Source organism: Pyxicephalus adspersus, chromosome 3 (genome assembly GCF_032062135.1).
Source record: "Pyxicephalus adspersus chromosome 3, UCB_Pads_2.0, whole genome shotgun sequence".
Taxonomy (NCBI): Eukaryota; Metazoa; Chordata; class Amphibia; order Anura; family Pyxicephalidae; genus Pyxicephalus; species Pyxicephalus adspersus.
In genome coordinates this window covers 89770001-89789634 of record NC_092860.1, presented here as the reverse complement: position 1 = coordinate 89789634, position 19634 = coordinate 89770001, and the positions used below count along the sequence as shown (strand labels likewise).

General features: G+C 36.5%; 1 protein-coding gene across 2 annotated transcripts in view; it reads left to right on the top strand.

Moving 5' to 3' along the window:
* PPP3CA (protein phosphatase 3 catalytic subunit alpha) overlaps nt 1-19634 on the top strand; it is a 152530-nt gene that overhangs the window by 71244 nt on the left and 61652 nt on the right. For both annotated transcript variants that reach the window (XM_072405627.1, XM_072405628.1), the window contains exon 2: nt 10543-10743. In XM_072405627.1, coding sequence (XP_072261728.1) covers nt 10543-10743 — 201 coding nt within the window. The remainder of the gene's footprint in view (nt 1-10542; nt 10744-19634) is intronic.

The window sequence follows — 19634 nt, the reverse complement described above, 5'->3', positions numbered from 1 at the left end:
ACACTTCTGGAGGAGTTTAGTTTGTTACATTTGTATCAATATGCATTACCTTATATGATCAGTGTATTACAGCATTTATATCAGTTTCTATAACATATTGGCAGGTACGCAGGAACACTCTACTTGGAGGAGCAATCCTCTATTAGGTTGTTTCCAATGGAAGTGTTCTTTTTTGGATGATTTTCCCCTCAACTCACATTCTCTGTCTTTCGTCCCAATTTAACAATTCTTCATAAGTGGTGGATTTTATTAAGTTTTAGGGCTGTGATGCACTACAGTTTTTTTTTTTTATATTCCAAATTGACATTTCATAAATACTGGTCCTTTCACGAGATCGAGTTTAGTTTCTGCTGCATGTGCTTTTGCTTTCCACCAGGTCTGCCTATCAAAACCTCATCCTCGTGCAACCGTAATAGTGTAAGATCCTATGCTTTTTTTTTTTTTTTGGTATGATTTGCCATAAGCCTGTGGTTTAAACATTTAAATAAAAGTGTAGTTGAGTCATCTGTATGCATAATTTATTAAAACTAGCATACCAAAACTATAGGTGGGAACATCTTTGCTTTTATTCTCCGTGACCAAACGAAAATCTCCTTTTTCCCTGAGATGGTCTTGCACACACATCACTATTTTGAACAAAAATTTACTCTGAACAGAAAAAATCATGAGGATAAAAATTTGATCACAGACACACTTCACAGCTTCTCTGATCCATCTTTTCTCTGCAGCTTCCTTTTTTAAGTAAGGGGCAGCAGAGGTCCTGAAAAGAATGGGCATGGCTGTAACTCTTTCAAGCTATTAAAAACCTAAGAAAAAAACTGCCTGAGACTGGGTGAGAAGGAATCCACAACTTTTCTTCTTGTATTATCATCTCTGAAATAAATTATATGTGTTTAATTCTTCCATCTTTAGGCTTTTATTGGAATGTTTTTCCTGACTATGAAGTTGTAGCCTTAGAGAGCATAGAATATTATCCTAGTCTGCCTGTCAGAGTCCTCTCCCCTTCAAAGGTTAGGTTTTCATATATTAAGAAAAGAACTTACTTTATCCCTTGGTTCTAAACCAAGCGACTCTCCCCTACTTTGCCGTACAATCCAGATTGCGGATGTCCTTTTGTATGTTGCAGGGCCGATAGATCAGTGCTGACACTATGTTTATAAAGAGGCTGTGGTGGAATAGTCTAGGAGAAAAAAATGACCTTAATTCCCACAGTAGCCAGCAATCTCTACTAATCTATCCACCCTTTGACCAAATGAGCACCTAAATCTTGGGGGTGGGTCTGCTATAGGGTAAATATACCTTTCAGCTTGAAGAGGTATTTACCCTATTAAGTATTTAGCTCATGTGATGTTTTTATATTGCCACAAAATATTGAATGTGGGAGAATATGCTACTACTTATCTATTTTTATCATTATGTGAAATCTTCATGTATAAAAATAAGGGCCTTAAACTGTTTGATTGCCATTGTACACTATGATAACCCTCTGTCTGAAAACTTTCCCCAAGGGCCATATATTTATGTAAAACTAGGAGTAAGGTCAGGTTGTTTACCAGACACTTAAGTTGTATTATGAGGAAGATTGGAAATTCTAGTATTTCATTGGCTGCCTAGTAAAGTCGCTTGATTGTTTTGCCACTGTAATGTTCAACCCAGGAATTTTGAAAGCTGGGTGGAAAGAAGCTGTAGGCAGGTGGCAGCCCCTGTTGTGACTCCACTCTTTAGTAAACACCCAAAAACAACCGGCTTGTTACTGAAAAGTGCCGGGGGGTGCGCCCAATTAAAAGGGGCTGGAGAACACTGCTCTACAAGCCCTAATGAAGGTGAACTGGGGAGCCCCTAAATGTTGTGCCTTCTATTTTTGGTGACACATACAGTCATAAGTGGCCTTTCTTAAGAGTTTGTCATTATTTTCCTTTAGAAAATAAATTTTAGATTTGAGCTATTGAGGCGGACGAATACTCTCACTGTTATTGAGCAAAATATGTGACTATTTGGGGCCCAGCACTCAGTGTATTGGCATTTCTTGAACTGTGTGTCACTCTGCAAAGGTTTGCTTTGAACTGACCATTCCCAATTTTCCCCCCAGAAATATTTTAGTGAAATGAAACATTTTGGTTAGTTACGAATTATTAACTATATGGTGATTTTGTATGTTAGGTTCTGAGGAGGAGTATAACAAGTATATTATTGTCAGCTACTGCAAAAAAAAAAATAAAGTTTGCTGTAGTGTCTGAATTTTACTGCTGTATTCAGTTACTTTATCATACAATGGTATGCAGAATACACGTAAAAAACTTAACTGACACTTTTCTCTATAAAATCTGAAATTATGTTTATGGCTTCCTTGAATGCTAAGGCCTCTTATAGCTTTAGTACCGCACCCTTTATTTCTATGTATGAATCAATGATTCACTGTTTTTCGATGCTTAGATGCTAGAGCTGCAACTTTTTTTTTTAATTGTCCTGCAAATGCTGACAGAGGATTCCTCTGAACAACCCGCAGCATGCCTGATGAATAATAAATGAATAGTAGCAAATTCATGCTGGTAGAACATGGAATTCAAGCAGCCATCACAACCCAGAGCATCTAAATCAGGCACACAGCAGTGTATTGCAATAAGACCTCTACTAGGTAAAGCACAATACATACAAAGTCATCTATTGTCTGATGCTCAGTTTCCACATTCACACATCTTGTTAGTTTAGGCTTTTTTTTTACAACACTTTTCTATGGTTCTAGAAAAGCTTAGTAGTAAGTATTTCTGAATTCTGTATGCACTTAAGTGCAAATACTGAAATGTCACATTCTAACTGAAATTGTGCACACAGCTTATTCTAGGTAGATACAGTTTAATAGAAAGTTTTATGAATATGCTTCCCATTTTTAACACGTAGTACTGTACCAGAATCTTGTGTGTGTGTTAGTAAGCACACACATAAGTGGTCTCCTACTCATTTATTGTGGACTTGTTTTTAACTGCAGCTTGACACGAATACCCTGGTCACAAAACTGGATAAACCGAAATACAAATCTTTTGGCTGGTATCCTTGGCAGTTTGCAACTTTTGTGATGAGTGTAAAGCTGCGTACACACTTCTAATAATTATCGTTGGAAACGAACAACCAATCAGCCGAAAATGGTTGACAAAAAGGGTGATTAAAGACGCAGACGAGCGAGGATTGTCTTTGGAAATGAACAACCATCACAGCGGATCTGGCCGATGAGCATTCACTATCGGGTGTACAGTCGTTCAGTGACCGTGCATTTTTCTGCAATACATTTTCTCCTTTACATGTCACTTCCTGCATCGTTCAAGCAATTGTATCTAGTGTGTGGACACTATTGGTGGATTTTATTTGAACGATCGTATTGTTACAGCATGTACCGAATTGTGCACAATACGATTGTTTAAATATAATCGTTGATCGGTTGTAATCACTCGTTTTCTAACGATAATTTTTGGAAGTGTGTACTTAGCTTTAGTATAGGGGAATGTTTGATAAGTGCCCCAGCTTGGATCTTACCAAGTATTGTTTCTCATTGCTCTTTCATGGGTGTAAGGAAGCAATAACTGCACCCCAACTTCACCACCCTTGTAAACTTACCCAAAAATGAACCTGTAAGTTTGTCCTGCATGAGCAGAGCAATTTTTAACTGCCATTTAGTTCTTCCCCAACTGAATTATAAATGTTTATAGGCACCAGTGTTCTGATTACAGATTACTGTATTATGTACTGTGAAATGTTAACCTGACCACAAGTTTGAAGCCAAATGTTGGCAAAACATCATACAGTGGTATTACAGCTAAAGAAACACCTGATTTTGAGAAATCATTTTTTTGGTTGTTATATTTTCCTGTTTTGTTGTCCTTCCTTGTGATAATTTGTATATTTTATATAGGCCTACAGCAAATAATTTTGAGCCTCTTTGACTATCCAATATAAAAGCCAAACCCTGTTCTGACCTCAATCATTTTAATATCATAATATCACATATAACAATTGCTTTCCTATTAACCGAATAGAAGTGACCTCATTGTGTATACATTATTTTACACATAATTATTTCCTAGATGCTAGTGCTGCTTGAACAGATAAATATACAACTGGATAGTATCAGGCTTTGTTTCAGTGGCTATAGATACACCCTAGTTAGTCCTGTTAAATTAGGCCTTCTTTTTATGAAGTGGTAAGCTGTAAAGTGTGACCTGAGTAACTTTTACTGTTTGTTAATATGCCATGAACGGAAACATTTTGTTCTGCGGCTTGGACAAATTGAGCTGGTACAAACTCTCCCACACATTCCTGTTTATCACACCCTGTATCCTTCATCTGAGACTAAGCAACGTGCACGGAAATTGTGCTGTACGCTCTAAATTGCTGGTAATATATATGTAAGAGAAATCCCCCCTTCCATTCCCAAAGGTGTAGGGGAACTAAATGCATTGCTTTTTCTCCTGCCCCACAATAGATATGGTAAGGATACATTGCCATTCATAAATTCAGGTAAGATAAAAGCATCATGATGGTCCTATCTACATTTATCAATATGCTTTTACCAGGCACTCAAAGCAATATAGAGATTGATGTAGTCTCTGCTATCAAATCCTTTTAGTACAAATTTGTTAAGAATTTCTGATATTCTACATCTATGACACTCAGTAGCAAGTTCCCATTTTTCCCCCCTATACTCAAAGTTAAAAGGCTCCAGGGCAAGCATACTACTGTTGGTCCCTAGAAGCATTGTGCAAACCTGGATTATTGAAAAGGGCCACTTAACTTGTAAAGACAGGTTACATACGTTTTAGAAACTCTGTTCCTTCTATGATAATTCTTCTTAACTATTTTGGTCCTGTTGATCATTGCTTACAGTACAAGAAGCAAAGAAAATTCAAGATGTGTAAAATGTCTCACAAACAGCAGATAAAGGCAAGTCTTGTAGTGGGGATACCTTATCTATTGGCAACTCCCTACAAGGGGATATCTTCTCACCTTGAAAAAAAATCTCTTGCTGTCTTCTTCGGACAAAAGGTGAAGAAACCTGGAAGCTTCTAGACGCAGAAAAAATACAACAAAATGAAATGTAAAAAATATACAACAGCTTTAAAGTACACAAGAAGAAATAAAACTAGGAACATATTTAACTACCTTTTTTACACACCCCTCTACCCCCCCATAAAAAAAATACTCCCTATATAAAGGAAATTAAGTGTGTGAAATCCGTAATTTTACCGTAAATGTATTATTGCCAAAAGCACTCTGCTCATCCATTATTTAGGAACAGAAATTTATAGTTTCTGTCCTTTTTCAGACTTCTAAATAGCTTCCGTAACAAAGAATTAGGAGCGCAGACATTAAAAAAAATCCATAATAGACAGTATCATGATATAATTACCAACTCGCCATATATCATACACAACAAAAGCACAAAGCACAGAGAAGGGACTTGTAGTTACTCACCAAACAGAGCTGAAGCCACATAAAGTAGGGAAATTCTATGGTAGCAGAAGTAGTGAAAATCTTTTTTTTAAATTCCAATTTCAAAGTAAAGAAACAAACAAAATTCATATTGTATAAAATGAGTGCACAGTCTCAAAGGCAAAATTTAAATGAATTGTAAGACCCTACACGTTTTGCAGAGAGAATCTGCTTCATCAGGGGGGAATATCGCAATAATCTTTCAAAAACCTTTATGGCTAAATTTAAGTACAAAAAGAAAGTTAGTCTGAGAAGAGATATATATATATATATATATATAATTCCTGTGTAGATATTTAGTTACGCTTTATGAATGTGTTTGAGACATTATATGTCTTAATGGAGAATCTGGTCACAGCGACCACCAAGTCATAGTCCAACATAAACATATGTTTATGTAATAAACAATTAAATATACAATGAAAAAAATCCTAATAAAATGCCAAAAAATTGTTATTTAATGAAAAAGAAGAAGCCTACTAAATTAAATGTAGGCTCAACACCAATTGGCAATCTGCTATGTTGTCAAATCTCAGTTCAAAAATCTATTGGTTAGCTTAATGCCATTGTATTCATTCAGCCAAGACCGTGAGCTGTATTTTACTTTTGGTGTAATCCTAGAAATCCAGTGGAAGCATTAATCAGAAGCCATGACAAAAACATATATCATATGTCACATCTATGATAAAACCTGAAGGTACTTGGTTAAATGCGTATTTTGCTAACTCGTGCAGCTGGTGGTGTTCCCAAGAAAATGACCGCCATTCAGTTATTATAAATAGGAAGGGTTCGGAATAAGAGCTGGAATGTGAAACATGTTTTGTGAAAATTGCTTTTCTACCAGAAGATATAAAATAATTATTGACATCATTTTGCAAACCTTTCATTTATTGGTCATGTGAGTGAAACCAAAATAAGTATTTTTGTTATCAGGAAACCACATAAAAGTGAACTGTCAGCCACTGTGCCGTATACAAGGCATATAATTGACATTACCAGTGTTGTTAAGTAAACATGGTCTGTAACATTTTCCGTAAGTTCTTTTTTCAGTGGATCTGTTTATTTAGGCAGGCAGGTATTTTAAGCAACTTGCACAGTTAGGGTTGTTCCTTGGAAATCGACAAAAATAACACATCTAATGGTTTTTAAATAAATAATAAAAGTCCTTGGGCGCGACTGCATACGTGTGTAGGAAGTCTTAGGCAGCAGGAAATCTGTTGTGCATTTACTGTGTGCATTGGAGGCTTTGATAGCTGGATATTTTTCCAGGGCTATTTTCCTATTTTGCTAAACTTACTTTTGGAACACAAAGTTTACCTACATTGAAAATTGTGCCCTTAAATCTACATCTTTAACTTTATTCTACAATGTACAATGTAGCTTCAATCTAACAGCAAATAATTGTAAAAAGCTTGACCTGTCATAGTTTTGCAACCCTTGTATTTGTCTATAGTGGTCTAGATTTCTGTGTCATATTGTATAGCTAAGTGGGGTCTTCCTATTGAAGCAATGGCAGTTCTTATAAGTTTCTACTCCATCCTGAGAAAGCCAAATATGTATTATGGATTTGGTCACCTGCTTTTTTTAAAAAAAATACTGATTGAGGCTATGAGAGTTATATCATTTAAAGGCTATCACTTTATTGGTTGTTTCCAGCAACTAAAGAAATGATGGCTATACACATAGTGAAGCCTTTTTATGAATAGGGGAGGGAAACGGTGTACCCCTGATAAGAAAAAACACAAAGGCAAGTCTTCTTTTATTTGAAGACTGTATTTCAAAACAAGCAGATCCTGCAATATATGCATCTAAAACTTTTTATACATATATCACTGGCAGCTAAGTTGTGAATACCAGCAGCAAGAGGGGACCTAAATGGGCATAGTAAGAGTTTCTCAGTATAGTCCATTCCCTTTACTGCTTATGCTTGCCTTCCATTTAACTACCAGGGTCCTGTCCAGAATGTATGGCTTTTACTAGGTCAGGGGCTAAACAAGGATATGACAGCACTTAGTTGTAGTGAGTGACTTCTGAAGTAACCAGTGCTGCTGCTTGATTTGCCATTCCTGGAAGTACTGGTAGTCATTTGAATGGTGATAGGGGAACATATGGGTATTAGCAATGGAATAGTTTCTTCTTATAAATGGGGAAGGGTACAAATTTATTTTTAGTTGTCACTATATAAACCAGTGATTTACAATTGTTTATGTTCCCAGGTCTATAATATGATATAAATTGTATTTAACTAATTTTCTGTTACATTTTAGAACTACTTACAACCTACCTTTTGGTTATACAAATATCCTTTAAGAAATTCTATCTGCAAACTAGCCAATAGTTCATTGACGAAAAAGACATAGTGATATGTGTTGCTTTTGGCAAGACAAATAAAACGCCCAAGTGTATTTTTCTTCTTACAGATAAGGTGTGGCTAAACAAATCCTGGTAAATGTAATTGCCCAGCCAAATAAATCTTCTGTAAACGAGTACAGGGGAATAGTAAATGGTTACCTCCTAAAGGACATCAGATTAGTGAAATGACTAATTAAAGGTGGCTTGATCTTTGACAGTCCAATTAAAGCTAAGGTCACTGGTAATCTCTGTTCTTATGTTGATATGACATCAACAAACACATCTCAATAATGTGTGAGCAGGCATTTGAAGAGGGAATTAAAGGGATTAGTTTGGTGAACTAGGAGGTGATTCATCCTGGATTTTCTACTGGTTCCAGGAGCATTGATACTTTTTGGTCATGATATATTTCCTACTACCAGGAAATTTACCTAAAATTAGCTTCTGCAATAGTTGCTAGGCTTCCAAAAAGGCTACTGCATTTGTTCAGCATGCACATTTATCAGAATGCATCTAGCATGTCCCTCCACTTGGGTTTGGCCTTTAATTTTTTATACCGTGGCTTTAGCAATTACTGGGTATCTAAGTAGGGTGTATGAAAGCATTATGTCTGAAACAAATACCTGTTCGTAGTAAATATTTAGGCTAGGAGATCTCCTAGATTCCAAGCTTTTCGGGCAGGGTCCTCTCCTCCTGTGTCACTGTCTGTATCTGTCATTTGAAACCCCTATTTATTGTACAGTGCTGAGTAAAATGTTGGCGCTTTATAAATCCTGTTTAATAATAATTGTAATAATGATAATAATAGCAGACTGCTAGTCATTTGCTTGTGGATGCAAGTGGTCCATTAACTTTTAGAGGGATGACATCTATTTTGTAACCGGCTGAAGAGGTGGACCACTCTTGAATGATGCATGTAGTGTGTGAATACATGTCAAAGTCTGCTCCATGCAAATACCAGAAAAAGGGAACCTGTTCATTTAAAGTTTCACTTTTTTTAGGGGGTGGCTAAATGTGATTAACTAAAGCAGAAAAAAAAGCTTTCAGTTGGTATGTAAGCAGTGCAAGTATCTGAATTTGATCTCAGGCTTGCAGTCTACTGTCCAGTCTGAGTTAAGAAAAGGGGAAGGAGAAGCAGCTTTGCTGCATTGCAAGAAGTTATCTTGACCGGAAGAGAGAACAGAATGACAGATGAGTTCACCAGCCTGCTGCTGCACTTTGCTGTCCAGACACTGAAAAGGAAGTCATGAGGGGAACTTAAAGTGGAACCCCTTAATACGCACTTGTTCCCATTTTGTTGCAAGACACCCCTGCCTTCGTCATTCTATTCTTCTTGCGACCCTCAGTGCCGGAAACCACAGGGAAAGCTGGATGGATTTTGACAGCTTGAGCAAGCTATTAGGCAAGGAGGAATATTTTTTGCATAAGGGACACCACATGTCCCTTATTGCAATAAATCCCTGCCTGATCACAAATTTTAAAAAGTGGAATTTTAGTCCCCTTTCAGGTATTAAAAAGCTAGTCCTAGCTAAACAGGGCTGTGTTGTGTGACAGCTATTCAGATCTTAGGATTTCTATGCTCAAAGAAGAGAAAGGGGAAAGAAAAGCAGCGGTAATTTTTATTGGTTGTTTAATGATCTGGCAAACTGGATCACTCGCTAGACAATGTCTCGCTGGACAGCTGTACAGAAGCTAGATTTTTATGCAAGCCTATTGCCAATGTTTATCTGTTCTATATGTACTATATGGTTTAGTTTTTTCCATGTTGAAGAAATACCATTCTAGATTTTAAGTTATTATTTTACCAGAAAAAAAAACATTCTTGTTTGATAGTATATATCCCAGATTAAATCTACAGCCATTGTTTAAAAAGCTATTATATGTTAAAATAGTCACCAAGTTCCTTGACCCTAACCATAAAACTTTCATAAAACATCCATTCCCTTACCCCAGTACAAACCTAACTTTTAAGCCAAGTCGTGACACTAATCAATCCTTGTTGGGGCTTCATCCTTTGCCAGAGGCACCTAGCCAGACTATTCAGAAAGATACCAGCATTGAACTGTGATCACTTATAACTGCAGATCCTCTTACAAGTGGTGTAAAAGACCTTGTACAGCTGGCACAATAAGAGCTAAAGCTCTGATCATATTAGTAATTAATATACCAGTGTACACTGTTGTTTCTTAAACTGCAGCTCTTCGGCAGTTGCTGAGCTCTTCTAGTTTACCACTTGCTGATACATACAGTTAGGCCCATATTACTTTTAATTAGTTTGTCCAATTACTTTTGAGGCCCTGAAATGAAGTGATGTGAAAAAAAGTCTTCAGATCAACTGCATCTGAGTTGTTTCATTTAAAATTAATTGTAGTAATGTACAGAACCAAAATTAGAAAAAAATTGTTCCTGTCCAAATATTTATGGAGCTAACTGTACTTGTCACATCAGAACAAATTTAAAGATGATAAAACTTCCTTAGAAGTTCTCACAATTTTTTAGGTGGTCTGTTCTTTGTGCAGATACATCTAACAGAAATCCTTGTTCCTTTGACTTTGTAATCCAAGAATGGGTGAAACATTCTAATACAGGGTAAAGGTTTACTCAAGTACAAACTTTAATAGGCAGATTAGGAAGTATTTGGGTGGTATAGGAAATAATGCTAAAATTCTCTGGTTTAATATTAATTGCTTTTTTTTATTTTTTCTCTAGCTGTACCATTTCCACCAAGCCATAGGCTTACAGCAAAAGAAGTATTTGACAATGATGGCAAACCTCGAGTAGACGTCTTAAAAGCCCATTTAATGAAAGAGGGAAGACTGGAAGAAAGTGTTGCTCTCAGAATAATTACAGAAGGAGCTTCAATTCTTCACATGGAAAAAAACTTGCTGGATATTGATGCTCCAGTGACAGGTGAGTGATGATTTTAAAGTACATGTAGAGATATAGTGTAACTTTTATTTTCAGTTTTCAATAAAACCTTTGTCAGTGTTGTCTGCAGATGGTGAACTAGCCAGCCTATAGTTGCCTTATTATAAACAGCAACTTTCTTGACTATTTTCATTTGGTGAACCAGAGGCATATCTGTGAGCTTTGCCCCAGTATTCTAGCTAAGCCCTTTGCATTTTGAAATGTCTGCATTATTTGTGACTTGAAGGGTATAATATAGGATATCTCTATGATTTACCTTAAACCATGAGCTAATATCTATTATTACTTTCAGTTTATTTGTTATGAAATTAGAACGGGTCTGTGTTCAGCAGATAAAGACAGAGTAATAGTCCTGATTGTGCATTATTAGAAACAGGTAGGCATTTCAATAACCCTGTCCTCCTGGTATGCAAATCCTTATTTTTTGGTTAGTACTATTACATGCCACTATATCATTACACATCTTTGCTGTACCAGCAAACTGGTTTTGAAAACCTTTTTCTGGTGTCACAATCTTATCCCTTATGTGGCTTTCCTATTTGTTGAAGCTTTATTTAAGAACCTATAAAGAATGGGCTATACATGTTATAGCTTAGTTATCCAAGCCCCTATTCCTGTTTTTTCCTAAATAATTATTTCTGTGATCTCCTTTACAATTTCCATATATAAATAGGTAATGCCTTGTCTACGTATACGTAAATGTATTATATAATGTGCTATGGAAACCGTTTATTATTATTACAAATATTCAGCATCAATTGATTTATTGATTAATAAAATGAATTGTTTTAATATACTATAATAAAAAAAAAAAAATAGTAGCTGACTTATCCGCGTTGCCCACTGCTATATTTCTTTATGAATGCTGCTTATCTGCTAAAATACCCCAGCTGGAAATGTAGCATATATACTATATTAGAAGGTAAGAATGATTTGGCAGCATTGACACATGAAGCTGTTGAGCCAAGTTTAAAAAAAAGCGCCCTGTATACCGGTAAATATGACACATCTAACATAAGTCTTTTTTCAAAGCTGCTTTGAGCTTTAATTTCTCCTTGGCTATCTTGGCTACACGCAGCTAACTGCCTGGACAAATTTCACACATTACAGTCTTTGCACTAGATTCAGAGCCATGGATTATAATCCCCCTCTAAAGCTTATTATAGAAGTAGACTGCTCTGTATTACCAGCATCAAATATGTGTTCATTATGTGAGAAACATGCCGTATAGGCAAACCACTGAACAGGAAATGTGGCATGTAATCAATTTGGAGGATGTGCACAAAATCTCGGAACGCCTGTAGTGTCAAATCAAATAAATGTTGTCAATGCCTATTTAATTGTCTATACAGTTTAATTTTCTATTTCTCATGCCTGACTACCTCTCCACTATATATAAACGTGTAGAAGAAACAAACTGTATTTGCTATGTAGTATACCCTGGCAAAGAATTTACAAAAGTGTAATGAAACAAAACGGCTTTTATTGATTGGTATATGTACAGGGTATATCACAGAAAGCAGCTATGCTTTATTATATTTCAATATTTTCAATTACCGTATTTTTCGCCGTATAAGACGCTCCGGAATATAAGACGCACCCAATTTTAAAGGAGGAAAATCTAGAAAAAAAGATTCTGAAAGATTATTCCCCTTCTGATCACTCCATGTGCCATTCATACCGGTATTCCCCTTCTGATCACTCATGTGCCATTCAAATTCCCTTTCTGATCACTCTGTACCTTTCAAATTCCCTTTCTGATCACTCTGTCATTCAAACTCCCCTTCTGATCACTCTGTGCTTTTTTTCTATTGTACGGCAGTTAGGACAGGGAACAGCAAGTGGCGCTGTGCCGGCTTCTTTCGCTTTCCTTTACAGACAGGAGAAAACACGATGCTGGCAGAGGAGAGAAGAGAGACACGCTGCAGCCAGAGACACACGCAGGATCGGGTATATTTGTCGTATAGGACGCACTAACTTTTCCCCCCCAGTTTTGGGGAAGAAAAAGTGCGTCTTATATGGCAAAAAATACGGTACTTGTTTAGATCAGAACCCAATTCAAAAGCAGTAAGTGGGTTCTGATGTGCCTGTGGGCAGGTCTCCCCAACTATACAACTGGTTATCGTGCTGATAGGCTCCATTGAATTTCAGGAGTGATGCACACGTCCAGTGACAGAAAATTAGCCTAAATGCTTGTAACAAAACCATTTTCAGAGTTGAGTTTTTAATTTGGCCAAACGTATGTACTTCTAACAATATTTTCGGCAATTAATTATAATATTTGCATTCATTGAATTGAAATATTTTAAAAGTTTATGAAATTTTAAAGCAGCAAATGAGCTTTAAAACAAGCACTCACTAACTTCTTAAGATATTGGTACCTTGGAGCAATTCATTCCAAAAGTTTACAGCGGAAGCACTCATTTTTGCAGCAAGTCAGCTGCTTTCCTAGCAATGATTTTAAATTTTTTCATTTCTAATTAGAACACTGAGCAGTAACATGCTTCAAAATGCAATTTATGTATATTTTAAGTAGGTTCTTGATCATGTATTCGTATTCAGAGCCACTATTAATAATGAAAGATTGCATCATAGAGGAACCTTTGTTCTGATTAAATTCTTTTTTGCCTTACCATGAGCTTTCTCCAAACAGATTTTTTAATGGTAGGTTCTAACTTTATATGGAGGTACCGGTTATCCAGACCCACATAGCTTTCTACCTCATCAAGGTGTGCAATACCAGCAGTGGAGGCACTATGATCAATTTTTTGGTTAAATTTTCGCTGGGATCTGTTTTAATTTTGGTACAGCCAGGTAGTGACATAATCAATATTTTTGATCAATCTATGTGTTGCCCCCACCTTCATAAGGATAAAGTTGACTATCACTGACTTTCCACCCACTGCATAGTACACAGATGTGTAAATAGAAACACATTCCTGATCCAAACTCAGGTCAAAATCAGAAATATAAAGAAAGTGACAGTGTCAGATAGGAGTAGCAGACACAAACTAGACTTTAGAGGTGTGCATCCCACTAATATGGCGATTCTTGTGATCTATATACAGTTTATAATTAGGATGACTCTAGAGAGCCCCTATTTAGAGTCATACAGGATAGCAGTCTTTTATCAGACACACCTTTAAAAACTTTTAACACACTAGTTATGCATTTATTAAATATTTAATAATAATTGAGTTATTCAGGCATGCAAACATTAAGACCATTTTTTACTTGCTCTGCATTTTGTGCATAGTTTGGATCCATCAGTGCTGGTGGTAAACAAACAAAAAAATAATGAGATGAGTTGTTAAGTTTACTCATTTTTTTCCTCTTCAGCACTTGTCTTGCCCACGGCTTTATAAAACAGTTGCTCATCTGGTAAACAACAGTGGCACAGTCCCTTTATTAGGCGCCAACTTAATTGTATATGTTTCTGCAGTTACTTTTTTTGTCAATTAATTTTTTAAAAGAATAATACCACTTTGTTGTGATTGTTCTAGAACAGGTAATTTGGGATATATTCCACTCCTGTGGAAATAAATGTATCCTGAAGTACAGGCATTCATTTGTTTCCATCATTTTGGAGTCATAATCAGTAAGTGTACATTACTTATGCAAGTATTATCATTTTGCAGTTACTCTAACATTCTACCCTTAACTGAATCCATATCAACTGTGCTAAATAGAATTCCAGGTAAACTGCTAAATAAGCTGCCATAATTCATACCTGTGATCCTTTGTACCTGGTAATTGATCCATAGATTTGTTCATCCACTCTACAAGTAGGCAGGTGATACCCTTCTACCCATACCACTGTGCTCATATCAGCAATCATAAGCTGTGGCATTATCAAGGTTCCCACTCTCACATTTCCACACCTTTAATCCTGCAAATGCTTCTGCTGGTCTAATATTAAGATAAACACTTTTTTTGGTGAGCTCTGTTACTACTTTCTGCAGGTCTATCTTTTCATTAGGGTTCATGGTTTCAACGCAGTGCACCTAAATAGGCTTTTTCTGCATGCAGGAATGTGATTCGCATTACATAGAAGTTGCATTGTTTTCCAAGTTGTTAAGGACTAATGGCTCAGGACATGAGGCATGGATGAATCGCATAGATTTCCTGTTGCAGGAGAGCTATTATACTTGCTATTTTTTCTTTTGCTTATTTTTACTTTATTCTGCAGCCTCTACAAACATTTTACCATTTCATATGGAGCTAAACCTGCTATATTCATGTTTGCTCCCATGCCAACTATGCCAACCTTCTAATCTCTAATGTGAATGCAGAAAAGGTGAATAGTAAGGGAATAAGCAGACTGTGGAGACCAGACTTCAGTGCTTCACTTTAGAACATTGATCATTAATTGCTCCACAGTGTCTTCATCTACAGGTTAAGGAAGGCTTGGTTGATACCTCTTCACACCATTGAGATACTTTTTATTTTCAGTGCATTACCATGTTGGGCAGATGTAAAGCCTGTTTTTAGGCTATGTTTAGGTCAATGGGGGGTACAAGTGCTATTTGCAGCTCCTGGTGGCTTGCACCCTACTGGCTTCAGGCAGTCATACAGCTGCATGTACCTTTTGCATTGGTCCTTAGACCAACCAACATTTTTACATTTTACGGGGGGTAGCAGCCAGTATTACTGAAGCACTCACTGCTGCACCTACACATTTTCTGTGAGCCTCCCCAAGTGTAAGATGCATCATATAGATTCCAACCGCAGATAAGTGGTTAAGGGAGGGTTTACTGGAGCTAACATTTTTTGAAGGTGACAGCTGATGGTGCAGCCGCGCGGTAAGATTCTACATGTAGTGTTCCACCACAGGAAGCTGTTTAGGGGCATGAGGAAACGGTAACAGTCCTTCAACCCAACAGCTAGTCTGAACATAGCTTTAAGCTTAGTACTGTAATATGCAAATATTTTAATGTGCATAGTCTTGATACATTACTACCTAAAGGTCTAAGTGAGGTAAATCATCTAAAAAAATTCTCTGCTTACCTCCAAAACATGAGCTGGTAAATAGACTGAATATTGCTGTAGATTAAGCAGTTTTGGTCATACTCTACGAAGTTTAAAAACATTTATAGGAATTGGTTGTCAGACATCTGACTTACTGAGTATGTTCCTGTGCACAGCTGTGCATGTAGATCTGCTGGCCATAGTTTCTTTACAATCTATGTATTTAAAACCATAAGACCTGCGTATAGCAGTTTAAATGATATTAGTTGTCACCTAGAAATCTAGCTTGTATGCAACTTGTTGTAGATACCTATAGCACAATCTTTTGGCGATAACTGAAAAAGGGCCAAATGAACAAAACCTTTCTTTAATCATTCTTTGTTGACCTTTGTGTTATCTGACAAACTGATTACCATTTCCATATATAATCTTGAGTGAAATGGCATTTTAGGATTAGTGGATTGTTACAATCTTGTTTTAAGACACGCAGTGGAAGTGATATAAAATCAGCATGGCTTATTCTGCTATGACAGTCTTGTCACAATGTAATGCAATCTAAATGAAGTATTTTCACATCTAGGCCAGCCCGCACTTTGTCTGAACTGTGTTTTATGTCCTCATTTGACTCTGAAATTCCTCTTCTGCAAGCTAAACCATCCCTTTCCCACTCAGTGGGATACAAAATAAGACACAGTTTACGGGAATAATGTATTTTTAACAAAGTATAACACAGGGACAAAGTTAAAGGGGAAAACACAACCTCAAGTATACAGATTTAAGCTAGTCTATGTAGGTAGTGTAAATGCTTTGTCTTTGTTACCTCATGCTGTAGCCGTGACTCATCCAAATGATCTGTTAGGCATAGTCATGTGCCGATAATGATGTGTATCAATATGGCTAACTGTAAACACATTTTTTGGCTAGATCTTTGTTTTCTCTAGTCCAGTGCAAGTTACTTCCAGCTTCCTGCAGCAGTTTCATTTTAAGACTTATCTCTGTTGGCTTTCCATCCGAATCCATTGTCATTGGAGGTAATTTTGCTCACGTAGGACCGGTTTTTGGAATTCTCAAATTAATGGCTTCGTATGTTGATTTGTTTTTGATTACAAAATACAGCATCTTCTCTAAACCAACCTTAAAATAGAATACATCTATTTATAAGTTGCCAGTGGAGGATGTGCGTTAATTTTTTAAATAGTTTAATAGGTAATTATCAATTATATAATAATTATATAGCGCCAAAATATTACGAAACGCTGTACAAAAAAAGGGGATGCAAATGACAGGCAGTGATGCAGGAGGAGAAGAACCCTGCCTTGGAAGAGCCTACAATCTAAGAGGTGGGGGAAGCAGCACACACTCAGAAGGGGAAATTTGTAAGATTTTCTGGACAGCGTCCTCTCCTTCTCTTCTTCTGGCATTGTTTGTATCTGTCTGTTAATTGCAACCCCTATTTAATGTGCAGTTTTGCATAATACGCTGCCGCTATATACGTACAGTTTGATTATAGTAATATTAAAATGTTTTTTTAAAGTGTGCAGTTTTGTGCAGTTGCAGTCACTCTTGATACTTTTCTGGGAACCAGGTATCTTTGCATTCCCATGGTAACAATAACTTAAGTTAAACTCTTGCAGATATTAAAGGAACCAATAAATGCAACTGTTTTCATGACTACACAATTATTATTTTTTTCTATATGTGCAAGCAATATAAATATCTGAATTTCACATGGAGTCATTCACTTACAGTCCCAATACAGCAGAGCTCAGTGCAGGAGAAAGAAGCACAGCATTGTATTAGTCTGTGTTGCAGTTCAAAGACCATGCTAATAGGAAGAAAATTGCAGTTTGAGTTCATTATTGTGCTTATTTCACTCACATATTTTCATCCTAATTGTATCCTGTAGGTAAAAAGTGAAAGCAAAGTAAAACTGCAGCAAAAAAATATCATATTATTCTTCTGCTAGACAGGGCTGTGCAGTGTGCCAGGGCAGTGTAAATCTTAGGATTTCATGAACAGAAATATAAATCCTTTAGCAGTTAAAACAGCTCTCATGCATATTTCAGCTGTGGTGCAGGTTTAAAGAGAAATTCTGGACAAGGTCCGTTTAAACGGCATAGAATATGTATGAATCACTTCATTCTGCTGTTCTCAATTTTGCCAGAATTTCAACAGAAGCACCACCCTCCAAGAAATATGCAAAAGAATTGCTACTCAACCATGCAAAATGCAACAATTCTAATATGACTAGAGTGTTCATGGTCCAATACGTATCAGCTGAAGGGATGAATTGATTATTCAAAATTAAATATATGGGATGAAAACATTTCTATAGAGCAGAGTTCTTCCCATTGGCCATCATGCTAATATACTGTGAGCTGTGGATAATGTATTTATAGCAGGGGTTCCCTGCTAATATATTTAGAATATAATAGAGTATATTATTGACAGCCGCAAAGTCCCTTGCCAGCTGAGGAATTAAATAACTTCTACGTATGCACACAGAGGTATGTCAATGCTGTATTCCGTGTGAAAACTTTAGTGACTTTGTTAGCAGGGAGGTCAGAAGCCTTTTTTGCAGAAGAAACATACAGGATCTCTTCTGCAACAAAATCCTTCTGTTTCCTTTACCAATACTTACAGAAATAGTTGTCAAATAAGAACTACACAGAATATAATCTCTACCACAGTATGTCCCCCAAGACCCTGTTATTTCTGCACTAGATCCCTCCTTTTGCCTGTTGCTAAATTCAAGCTAATTACATCCACAAGATACCTCTTCTCCCTCTGTGACCGTTTTCTGTCACTGATATTCACATGTATCACTGTCCAGAGGGTGTGATTAAAATGGAGATAGCCTAGCTTCTGACCTGATAAAAAAAAACTAAAATTTGCTTATCAAAAACAATCTGCTTAGATTAGCTTTTTCAGAAAAAGGAAGTAAACTCTAAAAAAGTTGGAGTAGAATATAGAATGCAAGGGGAAGGAAAATAAATTTTATTTGAAATAAAAGCGATGCCACAAATACAATACATTGGTGTAGTACCTGTAAAGTTAGCAACTATGGCTCATGCAGTTTACTGAGCAATCTAGCAACCTTGGTATATGAACAATTGAGCAAGTAATTTATTCCCTGTTATTTGAATGAGAGCCATGCTCACAGGATGTCTTATTTTTTAAGGGTATTCTGGTGTACTAGTGTACTCTTTCTAAATTTGATCAGTGGAAACACACACCATGACCTGAGACAAGGATCTCACATCATCTAATGGAAAGAACTGCCCTGCACTGCACCGCACCCTAACATTTCACTTTGTAATACTGTTTATCATAACTTTTCAGTAATTGTAAGGGTTGCCTTGTATTTCATGGTTTAAGATTGCCAGGGTGATTATTAAGAGAGTTTGTGATCTTACCATTTGCCAGGTAGAGGTGGAAAGATAGGCTTAGACAAAATGTTAGGGCACTAGGCAATATAATGCAATTTGTTAGGTATAGTTATTGATGCAATCAATCATTTTAAAGGAAGGAATAAAAAAAACTGAAGGCGTGAAACTCTTCTATACTTAGAAAGAAAAAATTAAACCCTAATCAATAAAACAATGACTTTAAATCTGATGGACTGTAAGACAATCCTAAGACTCTAATATTTTTCCTGACAGACTTAAAGCATCAGTAATTGGGCATGGAGAAATACCACTTTCTTTCATTTAATAATAGATGAACTTCAGGCACTCTGGGCAGCTTTCTTTTACTTAGCCCTTCTCCCACCTACTCTCTCCAAGCAAACCCTATTACCCTCTTCTATTTTCCTAAGCTTTTACTACTACTGTGTTTCCCCGATTTTAAGTCATCCCCATTAAATAAGCCACCCCCGATTTTTGAAAAAATAATTAAAATAAGAC